At 58.9% G+C, this 22,738-nt stretch overlaps 1 protein-coding gene across 2 annotated transcripts; it reads right to left on the bottom strand.

Annotated features, from left to right (window-relative positions):
* Window positions 1–848: 848 nt before the first annotated feature.
* Window positions 849–22,165, bottom strand: DOC2B (double C2 domain beta). Of its 2 annotated transcripts, XM_035343075.1 has the most exons (10): window positions 21,606–22,165; window positions 13,726–13,805; window positions 12,586–12,609; window positions 9,258–9,332; window positions 7,921–8,030; window positions 4,792–4,918; window positions 4,472–4,629; window positions 3,231–3,312; window positions 2,952–3,048; window positions 849–2,751 (listed from the first exon to the last, which is right to left on the bottom strand). In XM_035343075.1, the coding sequence occupies exons 1-10, from the start codon at window positions 21,934–21,936 to the stop codon at window positions 2,615–2,617; spliced, it is 1,221 nt and encodes a 406-aa protein (XP_035198966.1). In that variant the 5' UTR covers window positions 21,937–22,165; the 3' UTR covers window positions 849–2,614. The 2 variants fall into 2 exon arrangements, with proteins under 2 accessions (XP_035198966.1, XP_035198967.1); XM_035343076.1 differs by lacking the exon at window positions 12,586–12,609 and having other exon boundaries at window positions 21,606–22,162.
* Between the last annotated feature and the right edge of the window lie 573 nt (window positions 22,166–22,738).

Here is a 22,738-nt window from a genome sequence, read left to right as displayed (position 1 = left end):
TATTGCCATTTATAGTTACGTATTATAATACTGTAGCATTATGATGTATAAAAGAGAGTGCATCTCATGCACACACACACACACATGCAGGAAACTCTGTGCTGTGCCCCATGCAGGCAGCAGCAGCATGTGGGGCGCAGGACACCAACAAGTAATTACGTAGGTGTGCACATTTGTACAGTTGCAAATGCTGTGCACCTCTGTATGTGTGTGCAGCCACTTCTGGCTGGCAGCTCCAGCCCCATGTGTACAGCCAGCACCTGACGGCAGTGATGCTGGGCTGTATTTGTGCATATTTGGGCCAGAAAGTGCAGGTTCTGCCCCTGGGATATCCCTGGGCATCCAAGACACTGGCGGGACCCCAGCCATGGACAGGCAGCCAGAACCACAGGGTTTTACCCCACGCACTGGGAACATGGTGACCAGCTTCTGCGATGGAAAAATGAACTGTTTCTAATGCCCTTCTGCCTTTGAATGAAGCAAAGTTAATGGAAACTCCAAACACCAGAAGATTTTGTGTTTAATCCTCCCTTGCCTAATCCCCTCTCCTTGACAGTCCCCATGCAAACCTCCCAGCCCTTTTGGGGTCGATCACCTGGTGGCAGTGGGGACAGTGTGGGTACAGGGCTTGTCTGGCAGTAGGGGAGCAGGGAGCACAGAACAAGCCTCAGCAGCTCCCCATATGACAGTCTAAAATCTTTGGGTTTGTAGCAAGAGAAATGTCCTCATTGCCTGGGAATGCAAAGCACAGGGTGACTGGGGCCACGTGATGTGACACAGCCGCGGTACGGCCACGGGGAGACTCGAAAGCTGCAGCTCCAGCACCTGTTTTTTTTTTTTTTTTTTTCTCCCCTTTTTATTTTGGGTTCTCATTATAAATATTAACAAATCTGACCAAAAGTACACAGATAGATAATACTGAAATACAAAATTCCTTTAGGATGCAGGTAAGGACAATTTCTGCAGCCTTCACATTGTAGCAAAACATCGGTATCAAACATTTCACAAGGCTGGCGCGACGACCACCGCTCTGCATGCAGCTGGGATGCACGGACAGTCCGCTTAGAAAAGGCTTCGGTGCAAAGTGATGAACCCCCACGTCCTGCTCCCCCGCAGCCATAAGCCAGTTTCACAGCGAGATGCGCTTGAACCCGTCGCTTACTGCTGACAACTTTGCAGGCAGATGCTCCCGCGCCCCCAGGGGCTCAGCACCCCGAAATCAGCCCCCGGGCATCGCGGTGCTGGAGCAGCGGCAGATCACCCGGAGCATCCTCGTGGACACGCTGCTGGCATTCAAATAAAATCCATGCATATCTGTAGAACGCATTACAAATATTAAGTTATTAAAAAAGACCCTATGAACATTCCCCCCCCCGCCCCCCATATCAAACAAGGTGTAACACTGTCGGAACTTGGAAAAGTAAACGGAGGTCTGATTGCTTTCCAAAAGTCGTCAACACCCACGCGCACACGCACACACGGATACACGGCTCAGAAGCTGTAGGTAAGAGATTGAGACCAAACGGAACAGCAGCTCTTCCGAAGGAGTCGCAGTTTAAAGGCTTCAGAAATTTCTGGCAAGGTGCAGCATTTTGCAGAAAGTTTTCACCCGTCGGTGCCTCGTTGTGTTTTGCACGAGAGCTGGCAGGGCGGGATGCAGAGGACAGCTCAGACCTGGTATTCCTGTGCTGTATGCAGGAATCTGGGAACAGGCACAGCTTGCGGTGGAAACTGCCTGGCTCCCATGCAATGGCATGCATTGGGAAAGGAGATGAAGGGGAAAGTGAGGAAAATCCAGCCTAAAAGCTGGGCATCCTGGAAAAGCAGCAGGGCCGAAGCTCCCGGGAAGCGGTGCACGGGGAGAGGAGCAGCTGGCACAGCCCGGGGCTGCCCTGCTTGGCGTTGTTGTTTTATTCCCTGCTTTCACTCCCCATGCTGGCTCCCGGGGAGGTGGCTGGGGCTGGGGCTGCCCCTGGGGGTTTACGGGGGGCTGCAGAGGTGCTCAGCCCCTCAGCCTGCCGGCTGACTCGTACGGGTGATCGGAGAGGACAAGCACATTTCTGGAAGAGAAGCAAACAGTCTTCCTAGGTTATCAGAGAACACAATCATTCCGACGGAGGAGCTTTAAATGCATAAAAGACTGTTTAGGCCCAAACTACAGAGACTGACAAACCACCAGAAATATGGCACAATCGCCTGGATAAAATAGTTCCATGTTTTAGTGACGCCTTTTGCTCATATTAGATACACGAACGAAGACTGATGCATTCATTTTTGCCACTGAATTGCAAGGCAGCAGGAAGGTAAGTCAGTACAGCGACGAGTTAGGAGAGGAGTCAGAACTGTAGTGCATGCAGGTGTGTGTTGAGTGTGTGTGTGTGCGTGCACATGTGTCTGTGCATGCTCATGAGTGTGTGTGTGTGCATGTAAGGTTGCTGAGAGGCATTCTGGAAAAGCCTTAGGGGCCAGGACCCGTCGAGCACAGCGAGGGGCCTCTGCCTTGCTCCCTGGGAAGCGTGTCCCCGTGGCACGGTGCTGGATGTCCCCTCTCCTTCGCAGCAGTGCCTTGCTCCCCTCCGCCCGACGCCATGGAGGCGAGCAGTCCACGGGGCGCTCAGTCGCTGAGGACGGCCCCTGGCAGCTCGTTCGTTAGCGTGTGCCAGCGCTCGATTTTCTTGTCCTTGTTTTTCAGGCAGTCGAACCAGTGCTTCAGCCTCTCGCCTTTGGCATTAATTCCCAGCACGACTCCACCTTGGGAGAGACAGAGAGGAGAGGTGGGTGGGCACCAGCCTGCGAGGAACACCAGGGCACGCCAGGGCACACCAGGGCACGCTGGCCATCCCACCCCAAAGGAAGAATTGGGGAGTGAAAGAGGCAGCCGGGACAGGGGGGCAATGCCGCTTAGCAGAGATCACAGGAACACGTCTAGCGCTTCTGGATGCCCAGCTCACCTATGAAGTCATTTGATTTCCCAATGTCGTAGTCCCACACGGTGACTTCCAAGGTCTTTTTGGCCAGGTCACCGTGCTTTATCTCATAGCAGAACTCCTGTGGGGAGAGCAGGCGTGTTCAGGCTGAGCCCGCACAGGGCCCAGCACTGGCAGTGCCATTCCCTGCAGGGAGCTTGACTCCCTCTCCTCCTGCAGTGGCTGGGGTGTTTTATTTTCTCTTTTAAGTCACAACACTGAGAAAAACCCCTCAGGGGAGAACCACAAGCAGCAAAAACCCACCTCATTGAATTCGGGGTTCAGCGTCTTCTTCTTCACCGCCGTCTTATGCTTCGACTTCTTGTCCTCGTCTGGTTTCAAGTAGCTGCAAGGAAACCATTCGAGGCAGTCAGCACACAGCCGCTGGGCAGCACGAGGGTTTTCCCCCATTTTTGTGTCTCAGGTCCCTTCCCATGTTGGCACTCTCCGTATCTTGCTTGTAATTCAAAAATTAGGGCTTGCAGCAAGAAACATCACTTGTCTGTCTGCTCTGCTTGTAGCCCTGCAGGTATGATCATTGCCTGCCACACATGAGGCGGCTTCCAAAACAACCACGACAAACAAAGGGAATTCTGTTGTTTCAGGAACCGAGCTTTTCCGATGAGCATTCAAAAAAGAAAGGGTGGATTTTTATACAAACGTCTCCACTCCTAAACAGCAATTGAGTAGGAAGCTGAAAGCATTCTGCTGATAAACTCCATTACTGGCCTCCCACATACCAGGCACGTTTCATCCCAGTCACTCTGTCTCAACAAATGCCATCCCTGAAAGTGCTGAATTTGGGGTCAGAGCCCTGGGGATGGGGATGAGGGACGGGCACAGGTTGCCAGCCCTTCCTGCCATATCCCTCTCCACTTGGCACAGTGCAAATGTGAAAAATGATGTTTCCTCCCCCCAAAAAAGATCTGTGGCCATGCTTCTGCCTGCGGGCACAAAGCAGCACCTCCCCTGGCACCCCAGCATGTGGGGGTCACCAACGTCCCTGCCCCACGGGGTGAGGGCAGCCCACGGCAGTCATTTTTTGGCTTTTTTATTCATAACAGTGCCTGTATTTTTCAGAAGGAAGACAGCCCCCATCATTTACATCACAAGGCATCGGCAGGACCTGCAAATGTGCCCCCAGCCCCGTTAACCAGCCCCTGGAGCCACCGGAGCTATGGGGTGCGATTTAAGTGCTGCCTGACCTAATTAGACGAGCTCTGTAATTACAGCCTTTACAAAGCACAGCGGTGACCTGGTGGGTGCGGGAAGGGGGGGAGAGGACGGTGCAAAGCACATCAAAACCATCAGGGACTGGGTGCTGCTCGTCGCGGGGCAGCCACGGGGCAGGCTTACACCAGGGGTACTTTGTGTTGTTGTAAAATAATTGCTGGGGAATAACAAGCTCGCAAGCTGCTACCGTGACGCCCTCATTTGCATCTCTTAATGAGATGGATTAATTAACTGCGGGGAGAGGCAAGGTGGGCCGGCAGCGCGTCACTCACGTTTTGACGTAGGGGTCGGAGTAGCCGTTGGCGTCCATGGCGGCCAGGTGGGCGCAGCGGATGATGCCCACCAGCAGGCCCTGCTTCTGCGAGCTGTACTTGAGGGAGATGAGGATCCGGCCACGCTCCTCCAGCGACTTGTCCTCTGTTTTATCTATCTGGGAAGGGAACACAGCCAGTCCGGGGCTGCTCCGGTGCCGGATGCCCACCTCGAGGCCTGCTGGCCTCAAATACCACTCATCCACGAGATTAAAACAGCCCAAATGCTGCCGGCTGGCACCTCTCAGGTGTCACACAGCCCTCCTTCCCTACCAACTCACCGGCAGCTGCTTCTCCAGGCAGATGCTGAAGTTTTTGGTCTGGTTGGGCTTCAGTTTCTTCAGCGGGATCCGCGTCTCCCCGATGAACTCGTTGTGGCGGAACTTGTCCTCGTCGCACACCGAGATCCTGAAAGGAGCAGAGGAAGAAGGTTTGGGGAGAAAACCCCAAGAGGGGCCATGGGAGTGCTGCTCTCCAGAAATGGATGCAGCGTTACTATAGATACCCGCAAAGAAAAACACCCCACCGCAACGGCAAAATCCTCAAAGAGAACCTGAAATGCAGGCACAATATTTCTTAGTTCCCTTCCTCCTCTCTCTCTTTCAAAGTCCCAAACCTACTAAGGAGCAGCGGCGGCTCCAGACGAGATGCGGGATTCACCAGCGTGTGCGTGGCCCCATCCTGCTGAGGATCCCCACCCTTACCTCTTGAGAACAAAAGCAACAAGATCCCCCGCCCTGCACCTTGTCTTGATGCACCCCAAAAGCACTTTGAGGTGTCGGACACGGTCGGTCCATCTGGCAGCCCCCAAAGCCCTACAGCAGCCTGGCTGTGGTCCCTCTGCACCGCCTGTGTGGTATTTGTCACTGGTGGCCGGTGGTGCATTGGCCCCGTAAGTCGGTGCAGAGGCATGAGTCAGATCCACACGCAGCTCCGGCCCCAGCCCTGCCTTTGGAAACAGGCGTAATGCAATTACACCGGCTTGAATTTTATTACGAGGAATCAATGTGATGGAATTTTTATGCCTTGGGTTAGAAAATCAGCTCCATGACAAACAGTGCGCACACGTCTCCGGCAGCTCCCCGTTAGGAGCTCTGTACCGCGAGCATCACCCCCTCCCGCCTGTCCATGAAACCCGGTCCCTCTCGCCCTGCTGTCGATCTGACAGCTTCCAGCGAGGGCTCCTGACCGCCGGGCTAAGGCCGTGAAACCGCCGCAGCAGAGAGCCGGGGAGCGCGCGAGCGATCGCCGCTCACCCAACTTCTCCTCCCACTCCTCCCGGCCCTGACTCACTGCAGCTCCAGCCACCCCGCGGCTGACTCACGGCTGCTGCCTGCACAGGAGCTCCTCCGGCCTTTTTTCCCTTGTGGGAAGGGGAGAATGGGGTCAGAGAGGAATTCAGCTGGGGCCTCGTACCCTTTCCCTTAATGCACACTCGTAACAGCGGAGGCTGAGGACGCAGCGCCTGCCTCTGAGCTCCCCATGGTCCCTATAGCAACTTGGGAGGCTCTCAACGCAGGAGCACGATGCCTTAAGGAGAGGCAATGCCTGGAAAGAGAGAAAATGGCAAGAGGCAGCATCTGGGACCGTCCAGAGAGGCTTCAGTGTGGGGCTCCAACCAAAATGCCTCCGTGTCTGAGCACAGGAACCACAGAGCAGTCAGACGCCGGCCCGAGGCCGCCCGTGGTTCTGCAGCAGAGCTCGTCCAGGGCATAACGCAATCTGGGACCCCGAATCTTCACGTATCTGCAGCGTGCCTATTAGACCTGATCAAATACTATTTTCTGAATAATATATTTAATGAGTCATGGTGTTTGTCAAACACATGATTAAACAAAGAATTCCTGGCATTCGCAGGCACGCTGAATATCATATGAATAATGCATCGCTCCGCCAATATATCTGGATATGAATAATCGTATCCAGTCTCCGGCCAGCTCCGGTATTTATTACGAATACAATCTATTTATTGCCTATTACACGGATAATTTAAATGTAGGTGGCTGCATTCTGCCCACTTCAATTTCCCCTGCCCTGCAGTGCTGGTGGGGGGCTCCGGTGCTGCTCGGGCTCGGGCTAGACTCAGGGATGGTTTGCTCGATGAATGGATGAGACCTTTCAGATCCTCCCACCTGCTGCATTTCCTGAAATCTAAAGGATGGGGAGGGCTGAGGGGGCTGGTTCATTAACAAAATCCTGCTCACCAGTCCCTCAGACATCCTGCATGTCCCCTCCACCTTGTGGGGACAAGGGACAGTGCCAAGGGCATGGCTGGGACTGGGCTCAGGGCAAGAGCAGCCCAGGTGGGTAGGGAGGCCGTGGGGCCCTTCAACAGCTCCCCAGAAGCCAGGAGGAGAAGGCTGGTGGTGGCTTTGATCTGTTATTTTTACAGAGAGTCCATGGTCAGGGCACAGGCAGGCAGGTATCCAAGTGAGGAGCTGCGACATGTCCCTTCCACCCATCTAAAAAGAAGGAAATCCAAGCACAGAACTGAAATAAAAGCTGAGCTCTCTGCCTTGTGGCTCAGTGGTAAGAAGCCTCATCTCATCCACATCTGCCTCAGGATAAAGAAACTCTCCTCTGCCAATGCCTTCTGCCACAAGGATGGAGGAAAGGGAATAGGAGGCTGGGGATTTGCACTTAAGCAAAATGAAGAGCACTTTAGGCGCTGGCTCCCCCATGCAAGGGAAAGGAATGGAGCCACGGGCCCCAGGAGATCACAAGATCGGGGGAACTCCATGGGCTGTAGGCAAGGGAACGTGTCCCCACGTACGGAAATGTTGCCAGAGCTGGGAAGGGATGAGGAAAAACATCTCCTTTGAACACATACACACCCATCTACTTCAGTTCTGTGGAGCCGTTTCCAGGTGAAGCAAAGGCCCCAAGCCCCAGCCTCACAGCCTCCCCACTTCACCGTCTCTGCTTTTTCACTTGCACAAAAACCTTCCCAGGGCGGTGGTGGGGCCACCTGAGCCTTGCAGCAGCTCCCAGGGGACAGCAAAGCACTGGGCACGGCGGGGGGACAGGCGGGCGCAGCACCCCGAAGGTGTGTGTTGGGGGTTTTGCTCCCTGCTGCGTTTCACCAAACCTCTCCCTGCAAACTGATTTCCACGCCTGAGAGGTTGCAAACTTCAAAGCCTGCAGTGAAAAAAAATTAAAAAATACCCACACCCAATAATAAAAAACCAGAGGCTTTCCAGCCCGGCAGGCCTGCAGCACTTTCAGCATGACTAATATTTTCCATGTGAAATAACAACCCGTGGCGCTCGGTTCCTCATCTGCAGGCACGCTGCAGGCAACAGGTGGGCTCTGCCCCATGCCCCCCGAGCTCTTTTTATTTTCCCCTGAGGGGAAAATGCTGAACTCTGCCTTCAGACCAAGAGGGTTGGGTGCCAGCCATGGGTCCCTACCGCAGGGTCTTGCGGATCATGTCCTCGTCGGTGATGCCGTAGTAGGTGAGCGTCTCGTTCCAGGTGGGGTTCAGCGTGTTGCGCAGCGTCTTGGTTCGTAGTTTATTCGCCTGGAAGAGCAAAGGAGGAGCAAAGTGGTGAGCGGGACCCCAACCCCTGGGCTGTGGCTGTGGGTGCCCCAAATCCCCCTTCCCGCAGCGGGGCAGCGGCGCGGCACAGCACTTTCTGGCTCATTTGCAAAGCAATCCAGCTCCGCATCCCCCTCCCTGGAAACAAGCAGTGAAACGGGAACCTTGGCAGAGGCAGCGAGAGAGCGGGGATTTCATTTATACAGCAGGAGCGAGAGGGGAAAAAAGAAAAAAGAAAAGAAAAAAAAAGTCTTTTTTTTTTCAGGTTCATTAAAAAATACCGATTTGCTGTTCTGGCTGGTTATTTGCATTCCTGCTTCCAGCACAGCTCCTGACTCTGGCTGACTCAAAATAAAAACCCAAAATAACTTCCTGGACGTGCGTTTTGTTAGCAGGGGTAACGCCTCACGGTACCGCAGCTCCGCAGCCGCTGGGGCCGGATCCTGACCCCTCGCCCTATGGCCAGAGGGGGGTGTCCCCATGAGGACCCCCTGCAGCCCCCCCTGCCCTGGGCACTGCTACCTGTGGCCGCCCCCCCCCCAGCAGCAATGCTAATCAGTGCCTTTGCAGAAGCTGGCAATGACAGATAATATCGCTGATGAAAGCGCTCCTGGCTCTCCTGCTTCCAGTGGAACTCGAAATGTGGTTAAAAACTCCCTCTACCGCCCTGAACGTTATGAATTAATTCAGCTGAACCGTAACAAGTAAACATACCTCCCCCCAAAAGGTCTTCCCTTTAGTGTAAAATAAGAGCGCAATTAATATTCATAACACATACATTTAGCATTTAAATTCCACATCCCCGTCAGTTACACCGCGCTCTCACTACACATCAATATCTTTAATTACTCTTCTCTCCAGCAAGCGCTGAGCTTAAGTAGATGGAAATATTTCCCTTACGATTTATACCCTGCTTTATTGGGATCTGAGGGGTTTTAAATGCAAAAGGAGAAGGAAAAGCAAACCACCAAACCAAACCAGAGCTGGGTTCCCCCCACGCTCGGGGCTGTCCCAGGACCTCGTGAGCCCGATGCCTGCACCCAGTGCTGCCGGGCAGGGGCTGCGGGGAGGCATCGCTGCCCCCAGAGACCCGCGGTCCCTCCGGGATGCTCCAGCAGCCCCTCGGGGCACTGCTGCTCACCAGGGAACCATCACCGGGTTCCCAAGGGAAATTCCTGGGAAGGGAGAGGGAAGTGAAGGGCACCTCACCTTGCTGGCTCCGGGTAGCAAGTGCAATTTGACGTAGGGGTCGGCCAAACCGTTATGGTCCATCGGCTTCAGGCCCTGGAGAGGGAAGAGCAGCAGGAGTTAGCGCAGCAGCGGCACCGGCGCTGCCCTGGGAGGCAGAGCCGCCCACGGGGTGCTCTCGCTGAGCCCAGCCTCCGATGCCCATTTCCATGGGACATTGCTGGGCCGTGGAACCATTGTGTGGTGCCCCAGGAGCAGGGAGGGAGGAGAACAGGACTGGTGCCAGACCCAGGCTGTGTGCAGCACGCCCGGGGCTCCCCTGCAGCACATCACATCGTCCATCGCGCACCTCCGCTGCTGGAGCAGCTGACTCTGACACCCTGCTCACAATTAATTTAGGGATTAGGGAAAGCAGCGCAGTGATCTTCATGGCTTAAAATTACAGGGTTTTGTCATTTAATAATCGCTTACGAGGAAGCACACACCTCTGCTGTTGTGCTCTTCCCCTGCAGCGCTCCCCAGGGCACGAAGGCGCCGTCCTCCCGCTCAGCAGTACGGCACGACTGCGTTCAGGTCCTGGTGCCCACAGGTGCCAGAGCACGGCCACCAGGAAGCCTCACGGTGCCCCTCACTGATGGGTTTTTACCCGGCCCCACCGCTTTCAGGGGATGACACGGATCGTGTTTGCTCTGGAGCTCCGGGCAGAGGGGACGAGGCTGCTCTGCCCCATGGCCTCTGAACAGCCACGGGGCTGGAAATGCGCACGGGGCCGTGCCCCAAACCAGCACAAAGCCGTAACAACGTGCACAGAAACAAACTCCACAGGGAAGGGAAGCAACACAGGGGAACAACACGCGGAGCCTCATTTTTACTGCTCCTCAGTGGAAACCACAGCGGCCCTGCCACAAACGGCCCTGGGCTGCTCCAGCCCGGCTGCAGGAGCCCTTCAGGGGCTGTTCCCCAGTGCCCAAGGGCACCCCTTCGCCGGCAGCACAGCAAGAGAGGCCTCTGGACACAGGCTGAGGGATGCTCACAGGTCACCAGGCCCCTAGTGCAGAGCATTTGGTGCCTGGGATTGCGGAGCATTTGCACGGCTGCTGCTGGAGTGGCCGTGCGCAACAGAGGTGCAATGACGGAGACCAGGTTTGGGGCAAATCAGAGGGGGATGTGATGGGGGTAAATCACTTGGCGTATGGAGTAACACACCCAGCTGCACGCCGGCAGCCCTGGCTGGCCGGGCTTGCACAGCCCAGGACCTTGGGACCAGCTGCCAACCCCGGGCAGGGCTCCGCGTCCATGCTGCCCTGGAGCCAGGCGGCCAAACGGGGCCCGGCAAAGAGGATTTGGCTCCTCCACCAGAGCCAGAAGGATTAAAAATATCAAATGTAGGCTAAATGGCTCTGTTTCAACAGCATTGCAGCTCAGGTCACCTCCCTGGCCCAGCCAAAGGGGAACGTGGCAAACACGGGGGACGGGAGGCAGGTGGCAGCTGCGGCTCTGCAGGTGTCCACGGCCCTGGCTTGTGGGGACCTGGGGGAATGGGATCACCGGTTGCTCATAGCAGAAAGAAGTGAATCCTGCCCACAGGCTCCGGCGGCAGAGCTGCCCCACCTGCCCGGATGCTGCGTGGAAAATGAAGCCATAAGCGAGCGAGCAAATTCCCATGAAAATGGATGGAGGGAGACAGGCAGCTCTGTAACTCACCCATCAGATCAGCTCAATTAAATTACCTTCTGAGGAGGCTATTTAAGGCTTTTTTAACAGATGTGCTACGGAGGATGGGGTGACAGGAGCCTGGAAAATGGCTCCTAATGCTACGTCTGGCTCCCTCCCACGTTGCTCTGCGCGGGTTCGGCACTGGCAGGATGTACCACGATGGCTCTGCCCCGCCGTGCTGCTCACCCCACAGGGACACTGCTTGGAGGGACCTAAATCTCCTCCGAGAGAGACGAGAGGCCGAGAGTAGACAGCCAAGGGCTCCCCAGTCCCCATGCTGGGGACAAAGTAACCCACTGGCTCCACCAGCACGACCCCGTGCCCATCAGCCTTCCCCAGGGCACTGATTCTGCGCACGCCTTTCCCCTTCCTCTCCCCAGCTCCAAAATCCCCTCTGCAATCCCGAAATCCCCGCTGCAATCCCATGGGGACCGACAGCCCCGCCGCGGCCAGCTGCACTCCGTGCCACTGACATTTAGCTAATCAATAGGATTTAATTACGAGGCGGGCTAATCGGGCTGCCTATTAACGCCACGCTCGAGGCACACAGGAATCGCAGGAGGAGGCTTCGTGCCAGCAGCATCCCCCTGTGGCCGGCAGGCTGCTGCTGCCCAAACCCAGCCTCTGGTGCCTCTTCCCAGCCCAGGGGTGCTGTGTGTCCCTGCTTTGCAGGGGCCGTGTCGCCCCTCGCAGATGGGCACGTGGAGAAATCACAGCCAAAGGCTCCCCAGAGCATGCTCAAAACAAAGGAGTTGTGTTTGGAGGAGCTTGAGCCCGCCCAGAGAAAAGGGGGTGACAACAGCGTTCCCGCTGGGGCCAGGAGCAGCAGCTGTGGCTGCCGGCTCCCGCAGCTCGGAGCTGGGAATGTCCCCGCAGTGATAAATATGGATTAGCAAATTTATAAGCTGTGTTCCATGCGGATCTCCAGCACTCGGCTGCGGCTTCGTGGGGGCGCATCCAGGCGCTCGGCAGGGTGGAAGCCCTCCGGGTGTCCTCCAGGAGCCCCCCACTGCAGGCAGTGGGCTGGGCACGGTGGTGGGGCAGTGCCGTTGTGCCACCGTGGCTTTGCCCGAGGATCACCTGTGACACCTTCCTCCCAAAAGCAGGAGCCCAACGGAGCTATGGGGTAGCACAGCGGTGTCTGCGCTGCCCCACGGCCCTATAGCCCAGCAGGGATCGGTGCAGCACGCTGGGCTGAGCAGAAAATGAGACCTGAACCACCATGAGCCGTGCCAGGGCACAGCCCGTGGCACCTCGTGTCATCCAGGTCCTTCTCCATCCCGTTTCGGGAGGGCAGAGCTCTGTGCTATTAGGAAAACTGAGGCACAAAGTGCCCCAGCAGGGCAGCCCCCTGGAAGCCCTGACCTGCAAACCGAGCAGTCGGCGGCTGCAGAGCAGAAAATCGGCGTTGGACCAAGGCGGGCTGGATTTAACCGCGGGGGGAGGTTATCCAGAGGAGAAAGAAAAACCCTTCTTACGCAGCCGACGCCGTGCAGCCCCACGGGACCCTCATGTCCCGGCACTGCCCCGCTGCCCGCGGTGCTGCCCGGCCACCACGGCCCCGCTGCAGCGCCTGGCGTCTGCGCAGCCACCGCCAGCTCCCACCGCCGGCAGCCGGGGTCCTGGCCCTTACCTTTCTGTAGTCAAGTTTTGGCAGCTTTCCCCAGGCGAGAGATGAAATGAGAGCGAGCAGATGGCAATGTAAATAAAAGAGAAAAATGGGAGAATGAGAGCAGGATGGAAATGAACAGGACTGCAACGCTTGAATGTCAGAGCGGTGGGGGGGGACTGTCCCACCCGCAGGCAGGGCCCAGGGCTGTATTTAGGGGGGAGTCTGCTGCTGCTATTCCCTTACAGCCCGGCTGGTTGGACCAGGGCTCTCCTTCCTCAGCCCTGCCTTCGCTCTCGCTGCTGTCAGAGCCTCCTCCTGCGGCTCGTGGGGCTCCTTCCTCCCCATCGTCCTCCCGCTGCAAACCCGAGCAGAAAAACCCCTGCTTGGCTCTGCTCCCGAGCACACCGAGGAAAACCCGACCCAAGGCTGCCCAGCGGCTGCGTGCAGCCAGAGCCAGGCTGTGGTGCCCCTGGTCCTGCTCCTGACGGGTGCACGCACCCAGCACCCAGAGGGGCTCTGCTCCAGGGTGGGGGCTGCAGGTAATCCGGTTGTCCTTGAGCATCCTCAGAAGGGAAACGGTCCCCTGGGGGTCACCTGCAGGCCCCCCAAGCCCTTCCCAAGGCTGCAGGGCCGGGGGTCTCCCTCCAGGCCCCCTGGGCTGGGTGAGGCAGGGAGGAGCTGAGCAGCGCCCTGCAGCCATGTGCCCAAAGGCAGAGTCAGGACCTCTGCTGCCTGTTTCTGCTCCAAAACGTGCAAAAATGAGAAAAAAAAAAAAAGCCCAAACAACAACAACAACAAAAAACCCTAATTGCTTCAATCACGCAGACGGCAAAGGAGCTGAGGCAGAGCACTTTGTGGCAGTGATTAGCAGCATTTAAAAGAGCCATTTATAAACTGACAGCCGGTCACAGCGTCAAGTAAATAACAACATCGGGTTGGGTGCTCTGCTGAAAGCCATAAATAGCTGCCGCCGGCTCGGCACGGGGACGGGGACGGGCGAACGGCTCCGTCCCATGGGACTGGGGCTGGGGATGGTGCGGGCATGGGGCTGGAGAAGGGGCTGGGGGCAGCAGAGCCCTGGCCAGGTCTCCGTGACCCTCTGCTTTTGGCAGGGCTCCGGTGTCCCCGTATCGCCCCGCGGGGCTGGCCGGCTCCACATACCTTGGCTTTGTTGATGGTGCAGTGCAGAGCGTTGTTCTCCTGGTCGTAGAGCAAGCTGAAATCCAGCGTCCCCAGCGCGGCTGCAAGAGACACAAGAGGTTGTGAACCAGAGGGACCAGCACCGCTGGCTCCTGGCCCTGTAACACAAAGGGAGTGGATGAAGATGCGACAGAAAAGCGAAGCATCCTCTGAGCAAGCCCCAGAATGAAGCAGTGGGGCTGGCACGTCCTGCAAGGCTTCGTCCCGGGGGTCTCCTGGGGGTGTCCCCATCCCCAGGGCTCCTCTCCGGGGGGAGCCGGGCAGCGTGGCACATCCCGCACCTCCTGCGGCGCTGCTGGCACGCCCGCCGTGTGTATTTGCACGCTGACACCTTTGAACAAATGAGCCACCAGTGGGACCCATTCCCAGCTCCGGTTTGGCTGCGAACTGTAAGTTAAGCCCAGCGAGAATGGAAATACTTCAACGGAAAGGGTGAAAAAAACATCAACAGCCTTCAGCCAGAGCGGCGTTCCCTCACGGCATCGGCAACCCAGCTGCGGCCACAGCGGTGCTCGGGGCCGAGGGGAAGGGGTGGGAGGGCAGCGCAGAGCAGGAGCCTCAGCAGCAGGAGAAAATTGGGTTTGAGAAATTCTCTCCCTCTGGACTGAGCAAGTCGCACCAAGGCAAAGCCTTAAAAAGGCTCGCTTTCCTAAAACATGCTCAGACCTCCGCCAAGGCCCTCAGACCCAATGCCCACGTGGATCCCTCTCTCCCCCAGCATGGCCTCACCTGCCAGAAGCTTTTATTACTCCGGAGTAATTTCACGGAGCGTTAGCTGCTGGTTCAGGTAAGCCATGAAGTGGTGGGGTTCACCCACCAGGCTCGGGGGGGATGGAAGTGACGCAGGGCGAGGCCAAATCTGCAACACCTCGTGTGTTCCGCCTGGGCTGGGCCCAAGGGACAGCTGCAGAGCACTTCGCCACCCAAATTGTGCTGCGAGCAAGGCTCCAAACTGCCCGTGGGGCTGGCAGTGCGGGTGGGGAGGTGGCAGCTGTGCATGGCAGCGTGCAAGAACGAGCGGCACCGGTCCCATGGCTTGTGGAAAAGTCATCAAAACTTGATAAAGCCGGGTTTTTGCTCATGGAAGATGAAGCCTCTGCTCTCGCAGGCTCTCCATCCTCACCTGCCCTTTAGCCAGCCGCTGCCCACCAGCCCCAGAAGGGGGCCGCGGCTTAGCCGGCTGGATTTGGCAGTTTATAAAACAAATTAAAAGCTTGGCGTGGAAAAAGGATTTGGCCAGGAAATGCCGGCAGAGCCTCCTGTCCCCTTGGCGCCGTAACCTGCCCCAGGGCGCAGTGAGCCCGGCCCCGGCAGGACGGGCAGAATGCAGCAGCAGCAGCGAGCACGGACAGGGGTGCACGGCCCCTGCACTGCTCTCCCGCAGCCCCAGGAGGGTCCTGCTCCCCGCGGGGGGATGTGCTGTCGATGGTGAGCTCCCATTCCCAAGAAGGGGCCCGCCTTTGGAAGAGGGACGCGGAAACATCATCGGGATGCGTTGCACTAATTGCTTAAAAGCGCGGCCGTATGGAAGTGACAAAAGGCATCAGGGTGACGTGGGGGACTTGGCAGCCGCGGCGCTGCAGCAGGAGCCTGGAGCCGGCGGGGGCTGCAGGATGCGGCCCCACAGGGGCATGGGCATGGGCTGAGCTGCAGGGCGAGAGCCTGCAAAGCTCCTGGGATCTCACCGGGTGGCGAGCACAGGGCCAAGGCTGGTGCTCGAGCCGTGCGTGTCCCTGCGGTCACACCGAGCCCGCAGGTGGCACGGTTGGGCCCAGAGCCGCCGGGCGCAGCGGGCACGCAGCCGGCTTTGAACAAAGCCCTCGGCCAAGCAGGCGAGATGCCCTGCTTTTGTTGTTCTCCCCCTACCAGCCATCCTCGTAGCCGAGATGGAAGTGGCTTGTGCTGTTAATTAGGGGAGCGAGCGCCTAAAAAAGAAAAGGGCAGCAATTAGCCGAGAAGCGCTGTTACCAGACATATTTAACTCTGCTGGGCTATTCTGAATGCTGCCCTCTAATCACACAGACTGCAAATAAAAAAATACAAATAAATGCCTTTGTCAGGCATTACAAAGGCAGCTTAGCGCTCTCCAGGCAGCCGGCAGGATGTATCATTATTATTGCGATTATTCTGCTCCAATGATAAAATAACCATTAGGAGACGTGAACTCATTAGCAGGGCCTGACCCTCCTTCCCGGCCGCGGATCAGGAGAGATTGATGGGAAGGTGCCAGCCCAGGGCCGGCGCTCAGCTCAGGATCTGCAAAGAAAAATAAATCTGACTCGTGCAGGAACGCGGCCTCTTCCCCCACCGACCTTTGGGCATTTTGATTAATTCAGCGGGCTGCGAAATTATCAGCGGCCAGACCGTGGGGCTCCGGGCTCAACTGTGGCACGTCTGGAGCCCGGGGGCAGCGCGGGGTCCTGGCACGGCGTGGGGTCCTGCGCCCTGGGGACGGTCCCCGTGGTTTATGGCTGATATCTGCCATCAGCGCCCAGGCTGACGGGGAGCCCCAAGTAGCTTCTATTTGTACCCGCGGGGATAAATCTGGGCGCTGCTCCCTAGCAGGTCCCTGGCTGGTGCAGGCAAGGCGCCCTCATCCAGCGGCAGATCTGTCCCCTCGCTGGCTGGGGACACAAGAGGGGAAAGAGTTCCTCTGCCCGAGAGATGCTGAAGGTGCCAGAGAGGCACCAGTGCTCGCAGAGCAGCCCCAGAAACTTCAACAAAGCCCGGCAGTGATCACTTGTGAGGGTGTTTCACATTCCAAACTTGGGGCAGCTTCTGCAACACGACTGCTGTTGGAAAGCCCAGCAAGGCTAGGCGCTGGGAGAAAGCAAGGTGCACGCTAAAAACTGCTCTAGAACTAATTAAAAAGGAGTCCGAAAGCCTTAAGTCCCTCTGCTTATCAGCATTGCTGCTCCCAAGATAATCTGCTCATGGATTTTGTGCCAGGGAGATCAGAGTGGAGCAGTAAAGAGACTGCTGGGGATTGTCTGGATTAGTGCTCCCTTACAGAAAGCACAGGTTCAGTAACCTTCAGGCTGGGTGTTTTTTAATGCACTATAAAAGATAGGTGCCCCTTCTTCCATTGCTTTAATTTTCCTCTGCAATGGAGATAATTTTAAAGGTCCTGAAAGGCAGCAAGTAATTCTGTGCACTTAGAGCCCCACGTGAAATGTCAGTAAATGACTCCTCGGGAGGAACAGAAATAATTTTTGCCATTTCCAAGCCAGGCAGCTGCAGCTCGCCTCGGCGGGCACGTGCGAGGAGCGACTGACTCCCTGCGCCGCGGGGAGCAAAACTCCGACAGCCTCTGGGTTAGTTCCTGGAAACAGCCCCAGGAATCACCATGAGCTGCTCCGTGACAAAGCGACAAAGGATATGAGACATGTCCCGAGGGCAGCACGCTGTGCTGGGACACAGACGCTGGGCAGGATGGTCCTGGTCCTGCAGAAAAGCCAGCAGGGACTGGATCCAGTGCCCTCCCTGCCCGGGATGCTCCGGAGATGGCACGGGTTTGTGGCTGAATGCAACAGGAGAGGGAGCGAGGGACGAGCACAACTCTTCCTTCTCGCAACTGCTCCCTGCCTTTCCATGTTTTTTTTTTTTACTTAAAATCTACGACAATTAATATTTCTTCATTTCCCAGACACAGCGCCAGCCCCTGGCAAGCTCCAGAGCAGGGAGCTGCTTCTCCACGAGGCTGGTTGATGGATGCTCATCAGCTCTTCTGTCTTCTCCAGGAGGAGTGTTCAGAGGAACACTTATCTGCTCAGAACAGTTCAGAGATGCAATTATGTTTTACAGCACTAAATGGTCCCTGATGTCAGCAGCAATTAGACTTTCAGCAATTTCAATTTAGAGATGGCCTTCAAATCTCTCCCTCTCTCTCCCGTTAATGAAATACGGTATTGCAATTAACAACCCCCCGAAATTGCCTTCAGTGTTAAATACAAAGATGAAAGATCCGGGAAGCCCTCGGGCACGGGGCACCGGGGAAGGGAGGAGGGTGGCAGGGCAGGTTTGTCCCCAGCTCCCCGGGGATGATGCCCGGGGTCCGGCACCACCCGGCCCCTGCGCACGCGCCGTTGGCTCCGGCAGAGCCACGCTCCAGGCTCCGCCGCCATCAGCGGTTTGTTTAGTTTCCTGAGCAAAAAATACTTCTTTTGGCCTTATCTGGATTGAAAAGACGATTCAAAGGTTATAAATAGCAGTGGCAGCATATGCTAAGGAGCCGTGTTTCAGAAGTAAATATCCTCATCCTCCCGGCGCATGCTTCCCCTCCATCTCCCCTTCTTCCTCCTGCCGCCTGGCCACGAGCACCGCCAGGCGACTCGGAAACTCGGTGCCCAGCAAGACCTTTGGTCTTCTTTACGTCCTTAAGCAGCCAGTAATTAATAACTGCCTTACGACTTTGCCTAATTATCATCTTTGCTCAAAATAAGAGCCTTCCTAAGTAACTTGGGTGGCGTTGCTTCCAGCCGGCATCACGAGCCGCGAGCTCTCATCCAGAGACCCGGGCTTTGTGCCGCCGCAGCCCCACGAGCCAGCTGCTCCGGTGGGCAACCACGGCCACGTCTGTCCGTGCCTGAGCACCACGCAGCTCCTCCAGCCAGCCCAGCTCTGCAGCAGCAGCCCTGCCCTCCGGCTGCCTCCCCGTCCTGAAACCCAAAGCCCATCACGTCCAGAGGAGGGAGCGAATCCCAGCCACAGCAGCCGAACAGCAGCTGAGGTGGGCAGAGCGCTTCTTCAAGGGCTTGCGCTTTGCAGCAGAGGGATGGCTGTGCATCCAGTGTCAGCCCCAAGCAGAACAGCCCTTGCAGCTCTCCCTCGGAAGAGCCACGTTTCCACACCCCGCACAGCCTCCAGAGCCCTTCAGGCGAGCTGTGGCACACCCCAGGCGCTGCCACAGGGAGCGCGCAGTCGCCAGAGGGGCCGTGGCTTGCTCGGAACAGGGGAGCCGGGAGGCGAGGAGCTTCTGCCCAGCTCCTGGCAGGTGGCACATTGCCACCTAGCTGGCATTTCCTGATTTTCCTTCTGAACCGAGTTCCCTCTCCATCACACCGCCTGATGGGGTGGAAATCAGCCCTGGAGGCTGGTGGCCCTCAGGGACAGGCCAAAAGGCAGAGGGAGGGTGGTGGCCACAGCTGGGAGCTGCAGGCTGCTCGGCTGGGACCTACAGGCTGCTTGGAGGGCCCACGCTGCTTTTCCTTTAAGCCTCCCCCAGCACCAGGCACAGCCCCGGGGTGCCCCAAATGGCTGCTCCCTACCCCAGAGACGACAACCCGAGCCCCTGCATCAGGTGCCAAAGAAACACACACATGGCCTTGCTCCCTGAGGATGCCAAGCGTGGGGTTGGGATGTGCCGGGGGCCAGCAGCGTGGCTGGTGGGGATGAAGGACTGCAGCGCAGGGACCCAGCCCCGCATCCAAGCCCGCAGCCCCGCCGGGGGCTGGAGGGCAGGGGGCTGGTGGCTCTGCTCCATCCCCAGCCCCTGCAGTGCTGCGGGGCCGAGCCACACGGCCCCGGTGCTGCTGGGCACCCAGGAACACCAGGCTGGAGAGGTAACGCTGGGCAGGAACAAATTTAGGGGAAAACCGGGCAAACGTGGCATCTCCCCAGCCAGAGGCAGCCCAAATCTCCCAGCCTGCATGGGAGCACCATCGCTTCTGTGCCAGGAGAGGGAAACCCGCAGGCAGAGGGGACAAACGGGAAGGAGCCGACCTCCTCCCACGGGCCCTATCATGACCAAATCCTGCACCTCTGCGGGGCTGCGCTGGGAGCGTCCCTGGGGAGTGATGCAGGGAGCAATCCCAGCCCGGCTGCGCCAAAGCAGGGGCCAAGGCGGAGACACGAGCACCCAAGGCACCCAGGCAGGCAGCTCGCCCCGCTCCGCACCACGGTGCTACCTGGGCACTGCAGCGGGTGGCTGATGGGTGCTGCCCCCAGCCCCAGCACCGCTGTCCCCGAGTCCTCGGTCAGCCCCCATGTCCCTAAGCCACCACCCAGGCGGGGATGTGCAGGTGACTAATGCAGCAGCCCTGAATCACCCACTGGGGATGTGCTAAAAGACTCCCCAGATTAGCTGGTGCCTCCAGTCGGGCTGCACAAATCCCCACCCAGCTCCCCGACAGTGAAACGGGGCCAGCGAGCCCTCGTCTGGCTTTGCAGCGTGGCTGCTAACCACATGGGAAGGACAGGCTCCATCCCACACATCTGCACCCCGACAGAGGCTGGGGTCACCCCACGCTGTCCCCCGGCCGGGAGCCCGGCCGTCCCCACCGCACCCCTGGCACTGCTGCGCCTCTGCCAGGGGAAAACCCAGCACATCTGGCCGAGGAGCGGCGGCAGCGTGGCCGACACCTGTTACACTGCAAGAAATGCTCCTCCCAGCGCCAAGCGGGAGGACGAACGCCCTCCGGCACCCAGCCCCCAGCCCCGCAGCTCCCGGCCTCACCGGGGCGCAGACAGCAGCACCCTTGGGTGCTGGTGAAGGCGCGGTGCCCTGCGGCCCTGAGTGCATCAGCTCCCGTGCACACCTCTGCCCCTGCAGTCCAGCTGCTCCCGTGTCTAGTGCCGGGATGAGCAAAGGCGATCTGATAATTAGAGCAGCAAATAACCCAAATCCGGTTAAAGTCGCTGCTAACTGCCTGGCTGGGACAAACAGGGCTTAGCGGGGATGCTCTCCCTGGGCGTGCAGCGGCTCTGCCCTCCTCCTCTTCCTCCTCCAAGGGGAGTGTGACCCCAGCAGGGGGTGGGAGCGAGGCAGCACCCACGGGGGCTGCACCCACCGGGGGCTGGCACCCACGGCCCCAGCATCCCCTGGCCATGGGCAGTGCAGAGAGCACAGCCCTCCCTGGGGCAGCGCTGGGGGCCCGGCCCCGCTGGCAGCCGCCCAGCAGCCGGGAGCGATGCCCAGGCAGGGCTGGGACATTTGGCACAGGGAAAGCCACCGCCTGCCCAGCGCGGGGCCGTAAACAGCTCGGCTCGGTGGGAGCTCAGCCCACCCCTTCCCCGGGGACGGGCACGCAGCAGCGCTCAGCAGCGCTGCCTGCCTTCCTCGTCGCCTCCAGGCTGCAAACTTTGTGCTCAGCCCCTGGCAGGATCTGGCTCCCAAGGGCTGGGCTGAGCGCAGACCTTGGTTTTTATCTGACCTGGGGGAAAGCGATGCTATCCCAGCCACCGCGGCTGGCAGAGCCAGACAGCAGCTGCTCTGCAGCCTGCAAGCTCCACCGAGCCGGGTGGGAAGGACGTTTTGGGTGGGGAGGGGTTAAACTGAGCTGCAAACACCTGCATCTGCCGGAGCCTGCTCAGAAGCCCCCTGGCCCCTCTGGTATGGGCTCTGCTTGCTGCTGGGGGGTGAGGAACAGGAGCCGGAGTTTGCAGAGGGCGAGGACAGAGATTTCCCGGCGGGTGCCATTGCGACCGGAGCGCCCAAGCTCGAGCTGGGCGATGCGAACGCGTTATCGCCAGCTCATCAGCCTGCACCACCCAGACGGATGGAGCGAAGGCTCCGAGCCCAGCCAGCAGCCGGCGGGGACCAGGAGCCGAGCAGGGACGAGGCAGGGAAGCGCCTCACCCGCATCGACAAACGCAGCAACTGGTGGCTCTTGGGAGACTTCCCCAGTTTGGGTTCAGCGCCCAGCCTGGCTGCGGCAGGGATGCTCCCGGGGCCACCCCTCCCTGGGGGCAGCACCACGGTGACAGCAGAGGGTTTGTCACTGCTGCAGTGCAATGCCAGGGACGGGCGGCATGGTGCGGGCAGCAAGAGAAGCGACCAGACCCCAAAGCCCCCCCCCAACCACCCTCAGCACACAAACTCCCACAGAAACTTGGCAACTCACTGCAGTCGTCGGACTCGTAGCCCTCGGGGTCCACCGCCTCCTCGGGTGGGGGGCACTTGGCCGGCTGCTGGGCGGGCGTCGTGCCATACGCCCCGAAAAGCTGGTCCACGTCCTCGTCCTCCTCGCGGGGCGCCTCGGCGGGGCTGACGGAGGGCTGGCTGACGGCCGGGCGCAGGGCCCCGCTGCGGCCCACGGCGGCGGGGAGCCCGCGAGGGAAGCGGGGGAAGTAGTCGGAGATCTGCTTGATGGGTTTGATGGGGCCGGGGCAGACGTCAATAGCCATGTGCTCCTGGATACTTATGGTCATTTTCTCTCCTTTTCGGAGTGTCATGCATGCGGCTGTCGGCGCCCAGCGTCCCCGGAGGGAGCCGCGACGGTCCTGGCTGGGGGGCAGGAGGCAGGCGGCGGGGAGGCTCGGCCGGGCGCCCTACGTGGGTCTCGCGCCCTCAGCCTCAGCCGCCGCACGCATGCTGCTGCCGCCCGCTCGCGCAGCCCTGATCCTGCCAGCGCTGCCTGCGAGCGAGTGAGCGAGACGGAGCGGCGGCGGGGAGGCAGGGGGTGGGCTCTCGGGTGATGTCACCAGCTAGCAACAAAGCGGCACCAGCAGCGGAGGAATGAGGGCTGTGGCCAGCCTCGGCCCCTTCCCCGCCGTGGCCCCGGAGGCCAAGGCACAAGTGGGGAGCAGCCGGACCCTCACCGGTTCCCCCGCGGGGTGCTTGCCGCAGCTCGGTGCCCCCGGGCCCCTCGGAGGAGGAAGGTCACTGCACTGCCCCGGTGCTGCGGGTTGGAGAGCGGAGCTGCCCTGGGGACCGCGTTGTCCCTGTGCCCCCCGGCCATGCCGTGGTGGTGCTGTGCAGCACGCTGAGCATGCAGCCCAGTTTTGTGTCCTGTGGCCATCACCAGCCGGGGCCGAGGCAGCTTGTGGCACTCGCTCATGGCACGCCGGGCACGATCTCTCCAAACCGGCTTTCAGCTGCTGGCACAGAGCAGGGCAGCAAGCGAAGCATCACAGAGCAGCAAGCAATGGGCTGGGGCTACAACAGACCCTAAACAGGGATGGGGACAGGGACAGGCTGCCTGGTGAGTCCAGCAGCAGGGGAATGGGACCCCTGTGGCGTGCACAGGGAGGTGTC

Source organism: Oxyura jamaicensis, chromosome 19, assembly GCF_011077185.1.
Source record: "Oxyura jamaicensis isolate SHBP4307 breed ruddy duck chromosome 19, BPBGC_Ojam_1.0, whole genome shotgun sequence".
Lineage (NCBI taxonomy): Eukaryota > Metazoa > Chordata > Aves > Anseriformes > Anatidae > Oxyura > Oxyura jamaicensis.
This window is presented reverse-complemented; position numbering and strand designations above follow the sequence as displayed.